General features: G+C 37.1%; 1 protein-coding gene across 5 annotated transcripts in view; it reads left to right on the top strand.

The window, feature by feature from the left end:
• pard3bb (par-3 family cell polarity regulator beta b) overlaps positions 1–25,627 on the top strand; it is a 343,528-nt gene that overhangs the window by 15,555 nt on the left and 302,346 nt on the right. For all 5 annotated transcript variants that reach the window (XM_077216357.1, XM_077216355.1, XM_077216356.1 and 2 more), the window contains exon 3: positions 3,235–3,336. In XM_077216357.1, coding sequence (XP_077072472.1) covers positions 3,235–3,336 — 102 coding nt within the window. The remainder of the gene's footprint in view (positions 1–3,234; positions 3,337–25,627) is intronic.

Genomic DNA, 25,627 nt, shown 5'->3' on the forward strand with positions numbered 1-25,627 from the left:
TGCATAAATTATTAACACAGAAAATCTGTCTGGAATATAATTGCATTTTTTCTTGTTACATTGCCATTTTGGTTTATGCTTAAAGCGTGAGCAAAAATGTCGATTGCAACAAGAGAAAATACTTTTTTTTTTGGATAAATCTCATGCAGAGAGTGTCTTGTTTAAAATACAGTATACTTTTATGCAACTAATGACTATTGTTGTGAAAATATTCTTAAAAAGAACAGACACAGACACACAGTTGGACAAAACTCAAATACATCTAAATTTAAACCCCATAACAAATGTCACAGCAGTGATATAACATATAAATCTTTTCAAAAAGTTATTGTTACGTGATATGCTCTTCTTTGTGCTGCATTTATTTAATTTACTTCTCAAACTTATTCAAATGTTCTCGAGACTGTTAACTTGGTAATTAGACTGCTGTTTCACAGCAACAATACTGAAGCATACGCTTATTTAGATAATGATTATGACAGGTGTTGAAGCATACTGTTTCCAAGAAATTTGGTCTACATTAGCTCACTTGTTAGTCAGTATTTGAAGAGAGTTGAAACTAAAGTATGCTAACCTTTCACCTGATCAGTTCAAATTATTCGCAAAATATATTTGCATTCTCATTCTTGAAAGCATTAGCTCCTGAGTGCAAAAGGAGTCAATTTAACATATTATAAATACCTGCAATTAGTGCATCCGCCATTTGTCTTTGAGCCATCATATCATCCAGTATGGTAATGGCCAATCGTTTGCCTTTTTAGGGCAACATTGATTGGAGCTGTAGGTTTGGTCTACTATCCAAGAGATCTAGTTTTATTTATCTCCATTATGTTAAAGATATTATATATTTATCTAAGTCATGTTTGTGCTCATGTATGTCAGTATGTACTGAGAGAAGGTCAAATCTGGTGACTGTTTTTCTGTAGTGCTGAGTGACTTGGCTTTTAAATGAACATTGTGTAAATGTATGACTCATACACACAATCTCAGTTTGTCTGTTGAGAGCTGACAGCTCTGCCGTCCTGCAACCGGGTAGGCCCATATCAAAGTCATGTTTCACTCTATCAATGAAGTTTTACAGTTACTCCAAGCCAAGGCAAACACAGTTTAAGCACAACATACCTCCCACTACTATTTCCTGTACTTTTCTACATGGCATTGCCTGAAATCAATCAACTCTAAGTTGTATTGTGTTAAGTGAGCCCGCAGCATGAATGCAGCCAAAAACTGAAATGTAATGACATAAGATCAGGCGCAAGAAAGAATTAAGCCATTTGTTGTGCAGATGTCTTGTTTATTCTTCACTTCTTGGCATAAGCTTAAGTTGACATTTGGAGTTCAGATTTGAGTAACATCACACCAGTCTCTGGGCCCTGGTAGAACAGGTTGTGAACTCACAAGGGTTTGATGATATGTGGATGTTAATGTGTTCTGCTTTGTGTTTTTGTCAGCATTAATCAGAAAAGTCCTTTGGGCTCATGATATAGCCTTGTGGCACTCCCCTTGTAGAACTCCAGCTGTAGAGGAGTTGTGTGGGACGACTAGCACTATAACAATGAAAGACGATGAAAGACTGATGAACAAGTGCTGCTTGTTCATCAGATGGCTGGTTTCCACTGAGCGGTGCAGTACAGTACGGTTCAGGTCGATAAACCATGATCCGGCCAGCGTTTCCACCGCCAACAGTACCCTTACTTGATAGGCGTGGTGTTTGCCGGAAAGAAGCGATCGACGTCATTTTCGCGCGAAGAAGAAAGCGACATAGTAAACAACAATGGATGACATACAGCAGATCTTGCTTCTTGGCATGTTTGTCACAAGAAACAAGTGCCGGCATTACACGTTTCTCAATACCAAGTAGCCTACGCAAAGTCCGACTTAGGAGAATGACTCCCGAGGAAGCGAGTCCAGTAATTCCGCTAATGGAACAGCGTATTCTTGAAAGCGCCACTCAGCTCGCTCTGCTACTCCGGTTATCTCCGTATGTACCTTTTAGGCAACAATAAAACGAAATATGTTATAAAACACGACTCTGCTTCTTTTCGATTTCATTTAAATACATTTTAAACATAAGCACACAAATGTGGTTCAGGCACTGCATGTATGTACGGTAGCCTATATTTATAACAAAACTAAATATAAAACGCAACCCTGCCTCTTTTCGTTCAAATTTAAAAATATTAAACATATTCCAGGTAACATGTGCATTGGTACAAATGTTGCAATAAATAACATTACAGATGATCTTGTAATAAAATAAAAAATGACAAAACTCAACCCTATCTCTTTTTGTTAAATTTCAGTTTTATCGATAATAGCCATTATAAAAGTATAAGTAAAAGGTACAAAAAGCTATACAGTAAAGCTTTAATAACATGAAACAAACAATTCAGTCAAATATACAAATTCAGCACTCAAATATATGAATCTGTCAAAACTGTTGGCCAGGGAACGAATTATAGATTCACAAGACCAAAGATCGCCTGTTAGGTCTATACAAGACGAATTATATCTCATGTTTAACCACTACAGAGACGTCAGAGTCAGCGGTAAACATCAGAACGACTAGCCGAGGAAAGGCTGTTCCAGGCGGGGTACATGAGCGCCGAGCGCCCGGTGATTGCTTGGAATGGATCTCAGTCAAATTATCATAAATCTATAAATAAACCACAGATTTGAGCTTTAAAAATCTACATTCTCGCCTGAAAAACTCTTAAAACTACATTTCGTGACACAATAATAGTAGTATTATATTTCAAGTGTATATTTAAAAATGGCGCTTCTAATGCCCTTGTAGCACGCGCAAGTGACAATACTCTGTCAACCAATCAACGTTCTGCAGTGAGTCTAGCTCCACCTTTTAGTACCGTACCACTGTGCTAGGTACCCCAACGGAAGGGTACCCAAAACGTGGTACGGTACGGTTCGGCTTTTTGGTACCATTCACAACTTTTGACAGTGGAAACGCAAATAATTGCGTACCGTACGGAACTGTACCGTACCGTACCGCACCGCTCAGTAGAAACGAGCCAAGAGTGTCCTGATACACACTGCTCTGATGTGAGCAAAGACACACAGAGTATTGTTAGCCCTGATGGGCAGACTCAAGCCATTGCATTTATAGAGCATTGTTACAGTTTAGACATCACTGTGGGAAACCTGGTTAACTGACAAGTCTGAGGTCAATACACATGTTGTATTGCTGATAATTCACACTGATACTTTGTTTTATAGGAGGGAGATTTCCTGGTACGAACCCACCATGTTGAATACTGTGACGGGGGTATTCTTGACCCTGATGATGTGCTAACAGACCTGGTGGAGGACAAGGACAAGGTAAGGCTCAGGGAAACAGTCGGGTATTAATATTGCAATCCACAAGGTGTATGTTATGTTATATGTGGAGACATACGAGAAGAATCACTTTGCAAATGGGATCTAGTAACAATAATCCTTCCCTCTACTGACTTCCATACCTGATATCTATAAAGAATAATGACAAGCGAAAAATTAAAGCATAGTCCTTTAAACACAAAAACTGGCATTATTGTTCTAATATTGTTGTGCTTTTAGCTTGGAATGTACTTTGTATCATCAGTGGCATAAAGTAAACATTAAGGTTTATTACCTAAACCTAATTCAATGTTTCCTATATAATCTAAATTATAGCTGTTCTTAACTAGAAACAAAAATATTGTTTTGTAACATTTTAATGTTTTTTAGCTTAGTTTGGTAACTGAATGGGATTTTAATTCAGTATCCACTTGTGCACTCAAGGAATAATTTGCAAGAATGATTTGATATGAAAACTCGTAACTGGTTAATAAGAGTTATTCTTGTGAACGGAATTGCAGTGTTCTCCATGTATGATATTTTTTATCTTGTAGCCAGAGAAGACACTTTAGAAGATTTGTTGTGTTTTATTTCATGGTATATCCAGTTCATGAATTCATTAAGCAAGCTGCCAAATGGAAGGTTTTCTTTGGCTTTGTTCTAGTGTTCAAGTTATTGTTTGTTCCAATGGTATAATAAAACTATAAAGCATTAGCAAGAATGCATTTTGCTTTTCATAGTCCGCCCCATTCAATGGTAAAGTCAGTAATTTCAGAGCAACAAAACAGCAGAGGAAAGAACACCAGAACACATTTACTCTTGCAAATGTGAGAAGATTTGTCGAGAAGTTGTGAGAAAATGTGAGAATGTATGTAAAACAAAATCACATGAATATGAAAAATCACAGGTTGTAATGCCATATGTGCCAAATATATGTGCTTTGAAAAAAAGTAGAAAATATTAAATATACCAATACTATATGTAAAGTACTTTTTTTAAATGGAAGTTATGATAAATTGTAACCATAATGTATTTATATCATTTTATGGACATGATGCTCATTCTCTGCTTATAATGGAAACCGAGCATACGGTTCACCGTATCATATGGGAAGCGCATCGTTGACATTTGCTTGAGAGGAGGCCATTTGGACCACCCTCTCTCAGGAAAGAGTGGTCTCTTCAATGAGCCCTCGGGTATTCTGTTTGTCCTTTCTCTATATGGAGGTTATTATATTGAGCTGTGTGGCCGCTCCTAACTCGATAACACAAAAGGGCATTTGCCTCCTAATTGAATTCTCTCAGACATCAGATGCAAACCTTTTGATTTCTGCACACTAATTAATAGAAGTGAAGGCACAAGGCATTATAGGTGGCACGCTCTCTCTCTCTCTGAGCCAGATGATTTCTGGGATACCACTTTATAATCAAAGTGTGGAAGTGTTTTATAGGCTTTAGCCATAGGGAATGCAGCCCATTTCTGAGGAATAATTTGCATATGAAAGATGAAAAATTGTCATGATTTAAAGATTATGAGTGGGACTATTAACTTAGAGAGGTTAGTGCCTAATGTTTCAGCATTCAGACCCTCTATAATTGGCCCTGACTAGTTAATTACTTATTTAACTGGTTTATTAGTTATGAATTAGTTAACTGCATTAATTTAATGCAGTTGAGAATTAAAAAGTAATACTTTAAACATAAACTAATGCATTTAATTATGCCTCCTGACCTGTATGCAACAGGACACATGCTTCTTCAAATCACACTTACAGCACAGGCAGTGTCAGGTAGCACAGAATAATGAGCTGTTCACATATTAAGGTCTAATAATAAGGAAACAAGGCAGTTGACAGGTTGACCAATATAGATTTTTTTTGTTGGCCGGTCAAAAATGGCTGGTGCCGGTGCAGACAAAGTAACACTAATTTTACATACACCACAGTAAAGATGACATGAATGTGGCATAGTGGCCAACTGGATATTGCCAAAATCTCTTTAAGACAAGTAATTTCACTTGGCGGCCATCTTTGTAACGCCTCTCAGGCAGGTATTTCAGTCATGCAAGTGCAGCTCTTTGAATGGGGAAACATCAAATCCTCCAAAGCTGCTCACCAAGCTTACGAATACATTTCATTTTAGAAATCACCAATGAAATCTGAAAACAACTGTCTCATAAATATACTTTTTTTTTTCTGCTGAATTTGCTGAATGTTGATGGTAGGTGAGACGTTTGCCTTTGTATTACTAATGATATAAAAGCAAATGCTATAATATAGGATGTATTACTAATAATATAAAAGAAAAGAAAATACTATAATACTTTTTTGTTTACTTTCATTTGTCACATCAGCCAAACAGAAAAATGTAAAGGCTGATGTCGATATTTGAAAAATGCCAAATATCAGCCAATATATTGGCCTCGGTGATATATCGGTTGACCAGTTGACAGAATTGTAAATGGCTACCTAATAACATATTAGACAGAACTGTTAAACAGAGACTGTAAACTAATGAAGACGGAGACGGGGAGCTTTGTGTATTCAGGTGCTCGCGTTCTCAGTGCAGTCAAAATTAAAGTCCCATTTCTGACACATTGACCAAATAGAAAAACTTAACGCCGATGTCGATATTTGAAAAATGCCATATATATTTGCCTTAGTGATATATCGGTTGACCACTAGACAGAATTATCAAAGGCCCGATCGGACCAGTGCTGCATTGTTAGAAAAGTAGATTCATTGAATATGCAAAGTTTTTAAGTCTTGCCAATTTAAACATTAAAGCAATTTTAAAGCGAAAGATGATGTGAAGGGGAACTCAATTTTGTATTCACTCACTGCATGATTTTGGTTTTCTGGGTGCAGTTTGCTCATACCCAGACTGTGTGCGTTTACTGAATTGAGTTTTCTTTTGCATTGTATCTCACTTGAACAGACAAATACACACAAAATTGTTAAATGCCCGTTTTGCAGAGTATTCTCGTAAACATAGTTGGCTATGTCTTAAAGTGTTGTTATGTCTTTATTGTCTTGAACCTAATATACCTGCTGTCTTTTAGTGTTGTCAAAAATATCTATATTTCGATATGTCGATACTGAAATCTCTCAAATTATTCCAATACTCTTTTCTGCAGTATTACGCGATACCAGCTGCACTTCCTTGCTCTTCTCTCCGACAGCGAGTTCACACGCATCTCGTTCAGTCGTCTCATTAACTAACGGAGTTAGTAATAGGTAAATAGAGTTGGTGTGACCGTGTCTGAATTTACCGTGTCTGAACTGTGCACAATTCTACTCATTCAAAGATAATTTTTTTATTCAGTTTCTTAGCTGAATACCTACTGAAAAAAAACCAAATGAGTCTATTTCATTTGCATCTTTATTCTATTCTATTGTATTTATTTGTGCTATTGTTAGTAACTTGTTTATTTGTTCTTAGTTTATTACTGTTTACTTGTCTTTTTAAAATTCAATCTACCATTTGAAATCAAGCTTGCTTGTGCTGTGTGTTAAGCTATCGCAACATAATTACCCCATTGTAAAAACTAATACATTCTAATACAAACTACAAACTAATACATACATGGTAAGTGATCAATGTTTACATATAGTATGTAAAGTAAGTTTGTTTATATAAAGTGATCTCTTCAGAAGAAATTTTTGCTTGCCTATACTTTCAATAGATGGACAAAAAACCCAATACTATTAAGAATATCTATATGACAGTATATGCAGCGTTTTTTCCCCATGGTATCTCAAATGGTATTTCGATTCTTTTAATTTCAAGGTATCGTATCAAAGTTAGAAATTCCATTCTTTTAATTTCAAGGTATCGTATCAAAGTTAGAAATTCCAGTGTCGTGACAACATACTGTCTGTGTCATTATTGTTAATGAAATGTGAAAAAGAGAAAATCAGTCACTGATTTTGGCTAAATAACTTTTTTAGCTTTATATTTAATTCATTCAGTGAAGATGCAGTGTTATTTCATTTTTGATTACAATTGTTGTTATTCAATTTATGTAGTATATCTTACCTTAATACTACTGTAGACCTACCTGAAAAGAACAGTTCATTTCATTAGTTTTTTTTGTGTGTGTGCTATTGCTTATAATTTCTTTCTTTGTTCACTGGGATACAATTTTGGTGTCAAAACAACTTTATTCATTAGAATACAAGGTTACAAGGACCAAAAACAAAGAAAAAAAGGCTTTTTATTTTTCACTTTTTTATTGTGACAGGGTCTGTCAAATTTTTGTTAAACATGTTACAAAAAAGTTGTGCATATGATTTGATGTTGAAATGGTTTGTAAAATGAAAATTTTATTTATAGCCAAAAACTTCAAATGTGTCCTTCAAATAATACTGATTTAACTTTCAGAAAGTAGAAAACACAAAACTGTGATCTTGATTTGTGGCGAATATGATGTTGATTCAGTAACTGAGACATGTTATCTTGCTTTTATTTCACGGTACATGAAATAAAAAAAAGACCATTGCATTCAATTCAGACCGTAGGCTCACAGATCGGGTAAAATAGCCTGTGATTTCTTTTCTCAACGTGCTGTGTATTTAAGGGTGGAGAATAGCAGTGCAGGAAACGTTGGTGGTGTCTTTTATTGAACATTATTTGTGTGAATATTCTGTGCCGTAATTCATCACATTTCATGTGTACGCACGCACGCACGCACGCACGCACGCGCGCGCGCGCGCACGCACGCACACACACACACACACACACACACACACGTGTGTGTATGTGCTTATACAAAAGCATGAACTCACTCCTCACTATTTCTTCCACACTCACACTTGCACGCTGTCCCCTGTTGGTATTGTGCCTTTATTATGTTAGAGCGTGTATTTACTCATAAATCCAGACCGGGATGAGGAATGAGCTCTCACTGTAGTGATGTTGCCACGGTGACAACTTCCCAAATGTCACAGCCTGCGTTACTGTATCCTGGTGATCCAATAATTATTCTTCGCTTTTTGAAAGCCAAGAGTACGATTATTTTTCTTTCAGAGCAACTCTGTACAGTGCTGCAGCATTTTAGTCACTTTAGAGCAGAATTTGTGTAAAGTAATGACTTTAGCAGGTATTTGCTGCTAAATGTACTTTTGAAATCAGTTTTTCAGAGCTGCCACATATGGTGTGCTTGCATTTGTGGAATGTGCCATTCGTCTAGTTAGGGTGTCAGATCGTCCTCTTCTACAACAACACAAGCCGTATTCCTGTAATTACTCTGCCACTCCCTCTGTAATGAAGCTAGCGTACCACTCGACTGCTAAAACACACGCAACCTAAAGGCAGATTATAAGATATGCTTGCTTTGGCCTGTATTTTTTATTCTCACAACTGTTAAACTATAATCTAACTCGCTTGTAAACAATGTTTTTGTGCTTAATTATGTTACAACTTTATGATATTGAAATTAATCTAAATAAATGTTTGCTGAATGGGCCAGTCTTTTTTTCACCCTGTGATAGGTCTTAATCTACATGGATACTACTTCATCCCAAAATTAATATTGTCATAATTTACTCATGTCATTCCAAAACTGTATGACTATCTTCTGTGAGACATAAAAGAAGATATTTTTTGAGGAGTGCATCAAGGGCTCTAACGATGTTTGGTTCCAAATGTTCTTCAGAATACCATTTGTGTTTATACAGGTTTGGAACAACATGAGGTTGGGTGAATGATGACAGTATTTTCATAGTATTCGTACATTAAGAAATATCAGTAACAGTAAGATTACCTAAAAATTAAAGATTCTCCAATCAGGGTTTTTGGGGCCAATTACAGATCACTGGAAGTAGTATTGACCGATACTGATCACATTATATATAAATAAAAGATAGAAACTACACTGGGTTCCAGACTGTGACCTAAATGGTCGCATATGCAACCATTTTTTTGAGAAAGTGTGAGTTAAAATTTTATGTGGTCGCATTTGTGCGAGTGCATGGTCATGTACTACACAGTTAAATTCACGCATGCGCAACAGAACGCCGTTGTATCAGCAGCTGCTGCAGTCCGTAACTTATGTTCAAAATGAACGAGTACATCATGAATCCATTTTCCAAACTGTGTTTTTGACTTATCCTGAATCACTACGGTACGCCTATAATAAGTGTTTATATTCGGACTATTTTTATCCCGGGGTCGGCTCAGCTGCGGAGTTGCCTGCGTGACTCGCCATAGACATTAGCGGAGACAAGTAGCTCCGACTACAATGTTCTTACGCAAGACACTTGCAGTTTATTTATTAACGAACGTACACGTCACGCGCATTGCACATTGATGGTGAAACGCGCCAATTAGGAATTCAGGAATTAAGGCGTATAAAAATGAAAAGAACATACATGTTTTTTTTATAGTTTTTTAATAGTTTTTTGATTTGATAGTTAAAAGATTAAAACAATTTGCTAACATGAGGTCTTGTGTCACTGTCAGTCTTTTTACATCAGTGCAAAACTAGGGTATGCAGATATTCATCTGATATTCCATTCCACTATTCATCAGCATGCATTGATTAATCCCATGACATGTAGCAAAAAAAATGCCTGTGCGACCAACTGAGAAAGTTGGTAGCATCAGTGCAACCAGTGGAAAAGTTAGTCTGGAGCCCTGCTACATGATAAATAGATGACTGCAAATTAAAGATCAACCAAATATATTGTTTTCCCGATATTTAAACATTTTCCTATAATCTGGAATTGGTTTTGTAATATCGGATTAACCGTTTTGAGAATTGCATGCAAGACCAACAACGGTGTTCAAAGGTAAAATAACTTAAATACCTTAACTTAAAGGTGCAGTGTGTGATTTTTAGCGGCATCTAGTGGTGAGGTTATGGATTGCAACCAACAAAAGTTACGGTGGCCGACAGGAATATATGTCATCGTCTGAGACAGCAAAGGCGCATTTCAATGTAAGGGGAGCCACTTTGTATGTAGATAGAAACTGCTCATTCTAAGGTAATACAAATATAACGGTTCATTAAGTAAGGTCTTTATACAACTAGGGGTGTGACGGTTATTATATAACCGTGAGACCGACGGTTATATATTTTTTATCATAGAGAATGTTTAAATACTAATATCAGCTTAAGAGGGAAATGGAGGCGGAGTTAGTGGTGCTTTGGAGGCTGCTGAAGATGATTCGGGAGGTCTGTGCCCCTTTACCGATCAGAGCGCGCGCTGACACGGAGTAAAGCCTTGCTTATACTTGACGCGTCCGCACGAGCGCGCGGGAAAAATGACGCGTTGGGTGCGCAAGAGCGGCAAGACCCCACTTCGCTTGGCTGTGTGCACGGCTTTTTTTGTAACAGCGCGCGCGACGCCGCATCCGAGGTTGAACGACTTCAAGCCGAATCTGCCCGAGCATGTACGTCTCACCGCACCGGCACCCAGTTTGCGCGTCTAAATTGCAGTTCATTGCAAAGTTTTTTTTTGTTAAGGTTTTGTTTACTGTGTGTGATTTATTTAAAACAAAGCACATTAATTGCAAAGTTTTTTTTTCTGCTAAGGATTTGTTTACTGTGTGTGATTTATTTAATGGAAAGCACATTCACTTCTAGTTGTCTTGCTGTTAATTTTAAATAAACGTAGAGCAAGTAGCTAATCAGTGTCTGCTCGTTTATTCAAACTAAGTTGTCCTATAACAGACGAACGTCGCAACATTGTCTTTGTCACTTTTTATTATGTCCTGCAAGTTTAGCAACAGTAGACTGCATTGTATGACAATCAAAGATCTAGCTGATTTGAACGTTAAGTTTTGACTTTTAGGGAGGACCAAATATGCACCTGTGAAGGAAAGAAATGCACTAAAATCACACAGCTGTATTTCTTGCCGTCATTGTTTTTGGGTTGCTGTCGTTGCAATGTCTCTGCAAAGACACTGCAAAGTTGTTTTCCTTTTCAGACACCTGGTAGAACTGCCAGAACGGTGAATGTAGGGAAGCAATAGAACAATTGTCTTGCGTGTTTTGCTTCATTTGAACGGCTCTTCTGATCGGCCTTTATAGTGACCACCGATCAAACTTTATAGAGCTATTATCGGCTGTATCGGCGCCCGAACAATCAGATCATCATTCTTCATCCAACATCATTCTTCTATTTAACACAAAATGAGACATTTTGAGGGATGGTGATGTAGTTTTGCATACAGTAACAGCATAGAATGACCAGGGACTGTCAAACTTCAGAAAAGATAAAAAGATAAAAAAAAAACCACCATAATACAGTCTATACAACAATATCCATAGTCTTCTAAAGCCATATGATAGATTTATGTGCAGAACGTGCTTAAATTTAAGTTGCTTTTGACGGAAAATCTTGAGAAAATATAACATTTTTGGCGCGTTCCTCAGACAAAGCTATCTTGCTGTATAAGACTTGAAATCAAGTGCTCAAGATATATACTATAGGTTTATGGGAGTTTTGTTGTTGTTATTTTCAGAGCTTGATCGACTCAGTCCCCATTTGCTTTCATTGTATATAAGAGTTATTCCTACAATATTAATATTACAATTTTATTAATACAGTAGTACAATATTCCTCACCTTTAAAACTCTAAAACCGTTTCTGTTCCACAGAACAAAGTCATACAGGTTTGGAATGTAAATTAGGACAGAATTGTAAGTGGGTGTGCTAAGTTTCTGTTCCTCACTCGAGTGTGAACATTATTTGAAATGTCTAGAAAATATCACAGAAGAAAGACAGTCAAACAGGTTTTTAGAACGAATCAGCTATTTTAGTCTGACTGGTGTGAAGATGTGCTCTGGTTTTATTGCTGAAGCTGTAAAGATTTAGTTTTCTTCTGAAACGTTCCTTAGCACGCACACACATGCTCACAGATGCCTGAATGTGTTAATGATATGCTCACAGCTCTTATTCACATTCAACTGAAGGCAAAAGATGGTCAACACTCTCATCAATATATGAACAGAGAATGATGATAGAATATTCATCTGAATCTGTGCTGCCGACATGCCTTATAGTTCTGGACTGAGGAGTAGTGTGGCACACTTGCTCCTTTCTGCCCTCTACAGATCATTTATGACATTGATGTCGTTTCTTATCCAGATTTAAACATTCTGCATTAGCCACCTGTGCAAAAAACGAGATTAAAACCAAGCAAAAAGGGCAAAGCAAAAACACTCCTTTATAGATTTTCCGCTACACTTTCTACACAGTATTTACAATTTTTCATTTCTCATGGTATTTCACAAACAGCCCCAAAACTGTATCTTAAAGGTTACGGTGTAATGGGAGAGCAGGGAAAATGGAGTAATGTGTGTGTGTGTGAATAATATTGATGTGTGTGCAGGAGGTTAATTAAAAGCTCCAGTCATTCATCACGGACCGAGGGCGGGCAGACGGACTGACCGGCCTCAAATCAATCACACGCTCTCGGCTCGCTGTACTCCTGATACTCACGCTCTCATAGCTCACTGTGTCTTAACAGCTTTGCTAGACTAACTCTTGTCTTCTATTAATTTTTTTTTTTAACTCCAAGTGTTTCACATTGTCTGAGCGTGTTAAGATTTGTTCAAGGCTGTTCTCTGTCTAATCTTGCCTGAAACCTTTATAATGTTCATCTCACACTGAGTGGAGTGTTACCGCTTTAAGGCACTTGTCATTTGTGACTCCAGTAAGTCGCACTGTCTTACTTATATCGGTCTATGGTATTCACATCTTCTGATTCTCCGGCTATAGAGGCTCGCATTAAGGGAGTCATTGAAACCGCTCACAGTGACATTGGTTTCACTCACTGAAGATCAGAAAGTTTACCATTGTCTAAATCTGTGTCAATTTGTCTTGTGGTGTGAGGATGTAATCGTGTGCTTACTGCTAAGTAGGAAGTCTTTAGGTCTTGGAGGATTGTTGCATTTCTGATTTGAACAGAATGTTCTGGTTTTTATTAGGGATGGCCCGATACCATTTTTTTTCAAACCGATACGAGTACGAGTATTTACATTTGTGTACTTGCCGATATCGAGTACCGATACCGATATTTCTACCGCAAAAGTAACTATAGGCTCCCAGAAAAGAAGACAGAAGACTATTTTAGAACACAGGTTAGAAGACTGTTTTTATTTTCTTCTCTGCTTGTTTTAACAAGTCTAAAAATAAATAATAATGAGTAAAATAATAAATGTATTAACACACAAACCACTGTTAATTTAACATAAAAGCAAGCAGTTACTGCGTGCATGGTCTGACATGACTGAATGCGCCCAAAGTGCGCTCCCTTAATAGTCTAATTCCTAAAAAGCTGACAGTTCATCGCGATCTCACACATCTGTTATTATCAATGAAGCTGTCTGCACAATGAATCTTTCATAATATCCACACTTTGTTTGTTATAATTAGAGGATTTGCCAGCATATAGAATTCAGCACTGAACAAAAAAGTTTTGAGCAGTGAGGGGAGTCTATCTTAAATGCTTCTGATTGGCCATTGCGTTCAAGAAATCAACACACATGTCTGTGATTGGCTACATCGCTCAACGCTGCAAACATGTTATGAATAGAAACTCTGGCCTGTAAATCATTTCTATTTTGTTTTAGTTGTTCTTCTTGCTTTTCTGCAACAGATGAATGAAAATCTATTAGTTTTAGTATGTTGTATTCATAGAAATGTCTAGTTTGCGGGAGTCCCGCGAATCGTTTTATTCTCCCGGAACCCGCACACACAGAGTGAGTGCATTACTGCCCGCGCCCGCGCTCGCGCTCGGCCATCAGATCTAGTGCCGCGCCGCACTCTTTTGCGTTGGGAGTGCACGTCCCTATGCCTCAGTTCACCTTGACAAAGCACTCGCGGCGGCCAGTTTCGTTTCGCAAAATGTATGTGGTATCGGGGCGTGGTATCGGCGAATTTTTATGAGTACGAGTACGAGTATATGAGGACAGTATCGACCCGATCCCCGATGCCAGTATCGGTATCGGGCCATCCCTAGTTTTTATCTTGACTTTGAGTTTTCTGCACTTGCACATCAGTTTCTTGATTGGGTCTAGAGGAGAGAACAGCCTATCGACCAGACCAGAATTGATTTCCTTTTAAAAGTATATGATTGATGAGTGTTCAATGATTTTTTTCCCCCATTAGAGAGGTACTCAAGGCCAATATAATTTATTATATTAATTAATTTATCAAGTAATTTGTACTTTTTATTTTATTTTGCTTTGTTGTTGTTATTATTGTTATTATTATTATTATGAATTATATTAATAATAGTAATAATAACAAGAATAATAATGATACTATAAAATTAGAATGCTAATTAAAAATAAATAAATGGGGGATACACTTTATTTACATCATTTTATTTATTTATTTGTTAAAAAAATGTGATTTGCGCCATTTATTTACAATAAATTATTATTAATAATGTGTGAGTATATGTATGTGTATTGTAAAAATGGTGTATTCCCACCGATTGTTTATTTATATATTATTATTATTTCAAATTGATTGCCATTTATTTTATTAATAATTATTATTATTGTTTATTTAATAATAATAATGTTAGTAAAATAGAATATAATAGATATAATGTAATTATAAAGTACTCTGCAATGATTGTGAGATAGTCGTATAGTGACAAGTTCCTCCTGCTCTGATAAATGTAACAGTAAATCATACGACTGTGTCATATACGGATCTGTGTTGTAATAGTCTAATTCGGCTTCCTAAACAATTGTAAGTCGATATCAGCATGGCAAATCATTGATAAGTTCATGTCTAAGCCAGTTATTTCAAGTAAATTAAGATCCTTTCATAATGTAGTTCTTAGCAGCAGTGAACACCTTTTTTTTCAATCCTTAAACGGTTGCATTTCACTTGTGCCTATTATTTATGTTGAAACATCCTGCGTACCGGTCTAGATAATTTTTATATGGTATGTCTGTCATGAAAAAAAGACTTCAGTAGAGTGCATAACTTCGTTTGCATGTATTTGGCCTGAGGTAGTACCACTTAGACACAGTGTATGAGTGTATGAGTGGGTAGCCATGGTAATAGTACACTGGGTAAAATCTCCGACATTTGGAGGGATTAGAACGTCTGTGTGCTTCATCTGGAGTAATTAAACACTCCATAGTACCATAAATCAGCCCTCTTCAGGGCTAGAGAGATAGCGTGTGTGTAAAAGATAACATGTAAGATGAGAGCCCGGTTTCGTCACTCTCTTCCTTCTCTTTGTTGGGTTTAGATGGGGATTGTTCTTTTAAACTGATTACAGTGAGCCTTCCTTAAAATATCACTTAATGCTAATTAAATGGGTTAATCAAGATTAATTAACAGCCATTCTTGCTTCTCAGCAGTGCTGCTGTCTCCTCGCTGCAGAAGCCGAGACGTCAAAAGCTATTTGATTTGATTACCGTACTCTCCCTCATCCAATCGCCATTAACCCCCAGCAGGCTAACTGCCCCATTGGTCGGACCGCTTGCACGAGCTGATGAATATTCAGCAGGAGCTGATGGATGAAAATAATGGTGTTGGAGCTGGCAGGGGCGACAGCATCTGAAACGCAGGCCCAGCAGGAACTAAAACTGAGAGGCCATCTCGTCTCGTCCAGGCAATTTAGCCGTGATCTTCCTCCCACTGGCCTCGGGGCCGCCACCCGTCATACTGCGGGGTTCATCCCGGCCATAAATTCAAAGATTCCTAAAAAGCAATCGGCTGTGAAGCATCGAGGGTGGAAAAACGCTGTTGAAGAGATCCTGACCCCCCTGTGTGGTCCGTAGGTTTTAATTTATGGTCGTTTAGAGCGATAGTGGATGGGTATTGACTCCCCCCCTGTGTTTTTGTTTTTGTTCTGAGGCTTTAATTTATCATCTGCTCAAGCGAAACAGATGTGAGCAGTTTGGGAGGGACTCGTGAGCATGACTTTACTCTGGGCTTGAACTCTGATAATGGAGCCGGAATGATATGGTCACGGTCTAGCAGTGAAGGGAATGGAAGAGACAGCCCCCCCCCCCCCCCCCCCCCCATTCCTACTCTCTCTTTTTCTGGGGTTGAGACTTGGGGAAATGGAGCCATCTTAAATGAAGTGTTGAGTCAATAATAGTGCGTTGTGAAATCTTTTTGTGATCGTTGACAGGAGTTGTTGTCATGTGCGCAAATGTGTAGAATGATGCAGCGATGAAAACCAGATGAGTGCTGTAACTGGATTGCTGGAGTCTGGATGGCCTAGCAGTTTGCACATGTTCCTCTATGGCAAAATCCTTATTTGAAGTCAATTTTTCCCCGAACGTTTACCATTTAAACAGCTGTACCTGAATTCACTTTGTTAAAATTGGCAGTGTTTTCTCAGAACGTGAACTGACGGGGAGGGAGCGCAAGGGTGCATCGCTAGCGTTAGCATTAGAAAACCCAGCTCACAAGACGATATAATTATACCAGCTCCCGCCGCGGTGTTAAGTTATAAAATCTTTATTAAAAATGATAAAACTAATTTTAAAAAATCAAACCTGCATGAATAAATCATTCACAATAGGATTAATAAGATGCATTTAGAAATGTTAATTTCATGCTGACTTTAAGTGAATGTAAACAGATGGGAAATATTGAATCTGTGCAGTCGAATATAACAGCCTGTTTATTATGTTTGAAATATGAATCCAATAACAATATTGCTAAAAATCCACTTGCTTCTTTTCATTTATTTCTTTGTACTTTATTATTTGCTGAATGCTGAAGAACCTGAAGCAATTTTTACTTAATAGAAAAAATACTTAAGTTGCTTATTAAAGACTATATGCCATTTTATTCTTTGATTTAATATTTATATTAATATTTAAGTTTTATATGAGTGTGTTAAGCATGTTAGCACGTGTTAGCGTGTTTTTGCTATGCCATCAAAATTATTTTCAGAAATTTTAGCGCAAATAAATGATTTGCACTTGTAACAACCCTAATCAAATATTATTCCTCTGTATCAGAAATCAGGTTTAAAAACGGTATTTTTCAGGTTGGTCCAGCTAATGTGTATTCGCTCCAGGTGATGGATGATGTCTTTACCAAAAATTTGATTGGCTTTTCTAACTGAAAGTGTGACTTCCTTTCCTACAGCCGCCATATTAAGCACTGCAGTTATTCCCTTTCACAAGTGGTACATCTCCTTCTCTTTGAACTGTCTGTGATGTGACTTGAGATTTGAATGAAATGTGATCAATTATCATAAATGTCTAATGTTAGACTAAATTAAATGCGAATTAAACCCAGCAAGGTTCACATGCCTGTCAACAGCACTTCAATGGGAAGTGATTCTCAGAGCTCAATCCGTTGATAAGTGTCTCGTGTCTGGCAGATGAGTGTGTGGGACATTTAGTGTAGTGGATCTGGACTGGACTCAGCACTCCAGGGCTCCGCTGTAAGCAGAAGTATGAGCTGGCATGAGTTTTAGGCCTCAAGATGTGTGTGTCTGAGACCCGCCAGACGTCCAGACAGAGAGGAGGGCTTTATTCTCACAGGCTTTTGTCTCAGTCCAAATCCCTCTCTACATTGCAAACGCTCCTTCCGTCTCTCATTGTCCACTTCAGAAGATCAGAGAAGTTTTGAAGGCCTGTTCAGAAACGTCGACTGAAACCCAGGGAAAGGTGTAGTGCTCTGTTGGATTGAGGACCTTTCTTTGAAAATGCGCTTCAGTCTACCATTACAAAAAAGAATTGGGGTGCCATGATACAGTAATGGTATCAAATGGTAATACCATGGTAATGATATTTGCATGGTACACCAAAAAACATAGTATAACCAGGTTACATTTCTAAAACACGTTGTTTTTAACAGACCTTTTTAACCCTAACTTTTACAAAGTTGTACAATCCCATTTTGGCTAATTACTTAAGCTTCAGCTACCAATAAGCGTGTGTTAGTTTCAACTCTGTTTTAGACATTTTACAATGTTTTAATTAATTTTACATAATTCCTCAGATTTCCCTCAATACCAGTGGGGAAGATGGCAAAACATTCAGAAGGCTAGAATGGGCTTCGTATTGTTTATAACCTCATTACTGAAATATATTTCAAATACGCAGAAGCAGGTTTTCTAGTGCATTATTATCAGTAAAAAGGCTGCAACTGAACCTTTTGAACCTTATGCACTCATCTTCATTAATATGACTGAAATTACTAAGATTCTGACAAGTGGCAAAAACCTTTGGAAGAATAAAACCTCGGTTTTTGAAATGCAGGTGACACGGAAAATGGCTGCCGTTCTGCTCGGCTTTGAAAAAAATAAAGGCGTAAAATTAATTGCGTTCATCCGTGTTTCTGAGTTGGATCTCTCCCATGTGTGAGAAAGAAAATAACTGTAATTAAGAAATTAGAAATGTAATTTCACAGAAATGCTTTTGGAACTGTGGCCCTATCTGAGTGCTCCACCTCTCCGTATGCGCCAGTTAATTAGCAAGCGCCGCAGCCGTCGAGGAAAAATGATGCTGATAATTTGTAAATAATAGTGTGGTGTTTTGTAGCTGTGCATCAAAGGTTTCCATCTTTTTCTCCTCTAAGAGGCCTCTATATATCTTTGTCCTGCTTGTAAAGTACACCTTATAAATAATGCAGTGCTCGTGTTAATTAGTGTTAATATAAATTAGTCCATTAAGCTTTGGGAATGTTCATAGCTTTTAGCAAATTGATTAGAAATCAGGAAATCGCTTTGTTTTAAAAGTAGTGGGGACAGTTTGGGGTGGATCCCAAACATGCTGGTTGAGATGACACAATAGGTGGCTTAGCTCATTAATATTAAGTACAATTAACTTAACATTATTGGCTTGATGATAATGTATTGTTCTGTAAGTTTGGAGTGGTATATTTGCTAAAAAATATTCTTATGGTAGAAAACCAGAAGATGTGGTTGCCCGTAATTCACCATAAAAAATAAATAAAAACATGGTAACAATGTTTCAAGTATTACGGGAACGGGATAGTATATTGGTGTTTGTATAAAAAATATGAATGATGAGATATGAATGCCATTTTTCCTTTAAAACAAACATATTTAGCTTCCAGATTATTAACGTCTAGGTTTGAAGGGATTGAGGGGTATTTTTTTGCCCGGGCCCTTTTAAGAAAAAAACACCACCTTTTATTTTGTGCTTTGAACCTGAAAACTACCAAAACTGCCAAAATGCCACCTTTTGATTCAGGCGCACAAAGACTCAGCTCTGGGTTTGATGTTGGGTTGTTAAGATAATTCAGGTAATTGTCACTCATTTAGGAAATGAGTCCTATGACTAACTCTCCTCATTTCTCCCATTCTTCGCCACTGTGAATAGGCTGTATGGATTTTTTCCCCTTCTCTACTTCCCCCCCCTTCATCTCTCGGCGGGGGTGCTTGGAGGACCAGGGAACTTGTGGACACACCAGGACGCTGAGAGGCTGTTCTGTCAGGCTGACAGCCAGCCCGCTCCTCCCGCTGAGAATGATGATGGGGAGGTAGGGAGAAGGGAGCGCTGGGTAATTGGCCTCTTCATGAGTCTCCCCTGAAAATAGACATAATTCAGAGCTGGGAGAAAGTGCATGTGTGTGTGTGTGTGTGTGTGTGTGGAAGCCTTCATGTGGGGGACCGTGTGGAGTTGGTCTCATTTATGTTGGGCCCCACATGTTCATTTTCTGGAACAAAAAACAGCATGGATGAGGCTGAGAGCTATAATGAGAAGTATTATGGCAATTATCGAGAATGCCACATAATTTCCTTCATTTCATCAGGCTCACTCTGTTGTTATTGGTAATACGGGCGGTTGTTTGTCTTGTATTCTTTCATAAGCAACTTTAAGATTTTTGTCGTTGTCATGTTCTCCTATTTTTCTTTGTAAGCGTAAATATTTAGGGCATACACCAAAAGGTTTGAGGTCGATACGGTTTTTGAAAGGTTTTCTCTTATGCTCACCAATACTATACAGTAAAATATTAATATTGTGCAATTTTATTACAATTTACAATAACTGTTTTCTATATTAATATATTTTAAACGTAATTTATTCATGTGATGGCAAAGGTGAAAAAAATTATACGTTTTTGTTTAGGACTGTTAGATAGGAAGTTCAAAAGAATATTGTTTATCTTTTGTAACACTATGGATACATTACTGTCCTTTCTGAATACAAGTGTTGAGGAAAAAAAAAATATATACTGACCTCAAACTTTTTAATAATAAACTTGGTAAGCTTGGTAAATGGTAACTTGACAGCACTGACAATGTTCTTTTGAGTTCTTTATTGACTCTAGATGGGTCACTGTGTCTGATGTTTGAACATCTTGTTTTAAGCTTCATAAAACTACGATTTAACCTTTTGGTCAGCCGCAGAGTGACATTTCAATTCTGAGACTCTTTATTGCTTTCATAAATGTCTTGAACCTGCAGCATTTTAGGTATTCTGGGCATAATGTGTTGTCCCTTAATGTAAATGCTCTGTGGTCTGGCTGTACTGAACCATTGCCAATGAAAACTAGATGCCGCCATGGGCAATGCAATGTAATGGCTTAGTGTTACACTATTGTGTTGGCTGAACCTTGCTTGACCCTGCCGTTGATTCACTGAATTAGACGCACATGCTGCAGTAGTATCATAATGCCGACATATCTTCTATTTTTACAAAAGACGGAAATGCTGGAGATTATGACTGCATTAAAATCTAAATTTTATTTTGAGAGACCCCTTATAAAACAGCATGTTCCTTGTTAGTTGCTTCACACTAGGATGTTATGTTCTGGATGATTATTCGTCTTCTTAATCAACACAATGGAGCACATGGCTCCGCCCCCTTTGACCCGGCGTCGTCTGTGGGATGCGAGAACGGGGAGAAATACATTCCATCTAATGGCTGCGCTTTCAAACCGCACTGTTCATTACGCACTAATGGAGGGAGATGTTAGAGGTGAGCGTAGCATTATCTCTCGCTGAGAGTTCATCACACTAGAGTTCGGCACCGTGATTTTTAATGGCCGGAGAAATATGTGTCACGCCACCTTCACCGATATGTCTATCTAAATCTTTTGAATTGCATTTTATGACCGTAACTTTACACGCTGAAGACAGGGACCGTACTTGACTTTTAGATTCAATTGTAATGTTCCATTACTTTGATTGCTTACGTCCCTGCATCTGGGGTAATAGCAATAAAAATAAGAGGAAATTATATTAAATGGAGGTTTTAATTCATTGTGCCAATTCACGGACCCATTTTGTGTTGGGTTTGCCAAAGGGAAGGTGTTTTTAATTGTGTTATGCACAATCCCGGGGCGGTGAAGTGGAATAATTCTTAAAGCTAATTTAATTTTCTGTGAATTTTAATGTTGTGCAGTTACTTTCACTACCCTGAAAGTGACTCAACCATCTGGATAATGCATAGAGCTGCATTTACACTACAGACGTTTGAATCTCTTCCAGTAATGAATGATAAACATGTTAAAAACAGGTGGAAAGGCAGGTCTCAGTTGGGACTTAAAAAAGACTGCAAATCTGCCCATTTTCATTATATTTCCTCTCCACTTTATCCTGTAGTTCCATTAATGTTAGAGTGCTTGTCAAAAATCTTTAGTATTTGTTCATTTTAATTTTTTTGTCAGGTTGCTTTTTAAGGTGGATTGAATCTTTTTTTGAAAAGCCCACAATGCTGATTTTTGCGGTTGCAATATTGTGGTTTACTGGACCACCTCGTTTTATGATATTTAAGTCTTTAGATATGGCTTCAGTGTTTTTTTTTTTTGCCAGTCAGTGGTCACCAAAACTTTGGAATGACATAAGAGTGAGTAAATGATGTCAGATTTTTCAACTATAATCAATAGTCATAGCACTAGCCTATATAGCGCTAATAGTCTATAGAAAATACAATATGAACCAGCTTTGAAAGCTTACTTCTAACGTTGCGTCTGGTCTGTATGGACCTTTGTCACTGTGTCTTCTCACTGCCCCGCTTGTCCCCTCTCTCCCCTTCATTAATGACTAAAATAATCTTTAAGTCACACTTCTTGAGAGCAGCAGGCAGGAGGTCTGTACGATGCATATGACCCTGTACCAGCACACAGGGTTAATTGGATGAGTGAATGAAATGTTAAAGGTAGACTCTTTATGGTCTTTCACCCTCAATTAAAGAGAAAAACAGCACCTGGGACCAGGCCGTCTACATTACTTTGAAAAGCTGGCTCTGTTGTTATTATATTCATCTCCCGATGGCTCTATCAAAGCAATTAATTACCTTAATGAATGGCTTCACCTGATTAGATGGTTGCCCATCAAAATTGCCAGTTTGAATTATCATCTCTGGGGTGTGTAAGGCATATTTCATATTAACAGTTCAAATGAGTCCACTTCAGAGGAATTTTAAAATATTAGGTTTTTCAAAAATGACAAATCTTTTATTGTTTACTGCTGTATGACTTTTTAAGATATTTTAAAGATTGTGCTGGTTGCTATTTTTCCATGTAATTACTATAAATGTGGACTGGATGAGCTGTGACTGAATCATTGAGTCAGTAAAATGAACTCAAATCAGATTCCTGATTAAATCTTTTATACCGCTTTTGTGAACCAGATCAGTGATTCTGTGAAACAAAAAAAAATGACTCAAAAGAACAGTTTGTTCATTATTCAGACATGAATTTCGGTCTATCTAGCTGGTTTTATGGCGTTTTTTTTTGTAATTTAGAAGCATGGTAAACCCAGTCCGCATTCTCTTTCATTATTTTTTAAAAGTGCTCAGGATATTCTTCAAAAATTCACCTTTTATGTTCCATGAAACAAAGAAAATCACACAGGTTTGTAATGACACGAAGGTGATTAAACTATGAATTACATTTTTTGGGAGGGTGAATTATTCCTTAAAAGCTTACGTGAATTATATATCATGCTCTCGCTTGATTTTCGTAGGGGCTGTGTCGGAATTAAATGGCATTTCTATACTGAAATGATTTCACCACCTGTATTAAACCAAGCCTTTAGACAGACAGAACGTTTCAGGTTTATGATGCTTTAGATGAAAGGCCATTCAGTGGACTTCTATATGAAAGGGTGAATAAAAAGGCTTGGAAATTAATCTTTAGGGTGCCTGAATCCGGTTTAAACGTGTCAAAGAAAACCTTAGATTAACATGCATTGACATGGTAATTTAACTCAGACAGCCTGAACCCTTTTAGTTACATGAGCAATCATAAGAGCGTTTTCTAATTGCCTGACCTCAGATGGATTGCCCTGAAGAAGCAGCCCGTAATTTCTGTCGCTCACCTTGAGGAGGGTGTGATTCTCTCGCCTGTAGTCTGAAACCTCACCTTCTGCTGCAGATCATGGACCAGATTTAAGGTTTCCTTTTTTGGGGTTTTGAATGTTAATACTCAGAGGTTTTGCACCTTTTACCTGTAATGATCAGCTCACCAGACATCGTTATTACTCATGATATGCTTTAGAACAGATGGGTGGATTTTGTTACCCAGGTTTGCAAAGTAGCAGTACCTTTAAAAATGTGAAATGGCATTTCCACTTCATTATGTCTGATCAGCAGACTAATTAAAAGACGGCAGAGTAAAGGGTAACATCTAAAGGATCACCCTCATTACCTTTCTCTGGCTCCCCTGGGACCCGGCTGCACTTTTTTCACCTTTTAAAGGACTGACTTAACCAGTACACAGCCCCCTCTGTGTATTTAATGGTGGCATGTGTAGTTGGGCGGCAATGTGAGATAATTGTGGATGCGTCGAATCTTGCATCATATAGGCTAGTATAGAGCCAGCCAAACAAAGTAATACAGGAAATTATAGACAGCTGCATGCTGTTATTTTTTCTTTGAAGCTTAAAAGGATTTCGTTTGAAGAAGCTTCATGCAAGCTATTTTTCATGACCCTGTATACTTTTTTTTAAATTCATTCTTGTAAAATACACACTTCTTCAGAAGTACGGGGTCAGTGATATTTTTGTTATATTTTTGAAAGAAGTTTATTATGCTCACTAAGGCTGCATTTATTTGATTTAAAAATACAGCAAAAACAGGTATTGTTGTGAAATAGTATTACTATGTTATTCTGTGAAAACTGAATTTTCAGCAGGCATTATTCCAGTCTTCAGTGTCACATGATCCTTCAGAAATCATTTTAATGTTGATTTGGTGCAGAAACATTTCTATTATATAATCTTATAATGTGTTAATAAGTTTTGTTTAGGCTTTTTTGATGAATATAAAGATCAAACAAACAACATCAATTTGAAATAAAAATCTTTTGTAACATGTCATTTACTGTTACTTTCGATCAATTGAATGTTAATGCCAGATAACAGTATTAAACAAAATATTTCTGACCATAAACCTTTGAATGGTGTATCTCACCAAAAAAAAAAAAAAAAAAAATAGGGTTTGGAACTAAATGATGGTGAGTAAATCATGAGATAATTACATTTTTTGGATGAACCATCCCTTGAAAGCAAGTTATTTGGTTAATTTTGCATATATTAGTCTGCGTGTGTGCAGACAAGTGTCTTTCTCTATCCGCTACAGTTCTAAACAGCTGGGTCATGCTGAGTGGTAAACGGGAGTTTTGTTCACCATGGCAACAGACAGCTTGTGTGGAGGCAAGAAGGATGGCAGGTTTAGGAGGCCCTCGCTGTAGACGGCTCTGAATAAGACAGATCATAATTACTCCATCTCTCAATTTTTTTTTTTTTTTAATCACTCCAGGCAGCATTTTATTGAGATTCATTTCATTGTGGCTCAGGTGATATAATGTCTCCAATATCCTTGGAAGAGTTTAGATCTACACAGGCACACAAATCCATACAGTGATTTTTGGGGTCTCAAATACCTTTTGTCTTTATTTCCCTTGGTTGACCAATATGGGGTTTTAATTACCTTTATTTAGAGAGCAGGATATATATATATATATATATATATATATATATATACATACATATATATACATACATATATATATATATAAAAATATATATATACATACATATATATACATACATACATATATATATATATATATATATATATATATATATATATATATATATATATATATATATATATATATATATATATATATATATATATATATATATATATATCATTGGCTGTTTTTTTCAGCATTGTGCCCCATGAGTGCATTTTTAAAGGTGTCATGAGCTGCATTGTTTTATAATGTTTCCTGGGGTGAACTTAGAGAAACAATGTTAAGTTGACTGTTTAGTCGCTGGTTTGATTTACTAACACATAGACAAATAACATGTTATCTGTATGTTATCAACTGTACATGGATCATTACATATCAGAAATCACTGGTCAC

The sequence above is a fragment of the Siphateles boraxobius genome, unplaced genomic scaffold, assembly GCF_051911475.1.
Source record: "Siphateles boraxobius isolate OS27281-9 unplaced genomic scaffold, OSU_SipBor_1 7, whole genome shotgun sequence".
NCBI classification, from domain to species: Eukaryota; Metazoa; Chordata; class Actinopteri; order Cypriniformes; family Leuciscidae; genus Siphateles; species Siphateles boraxobius.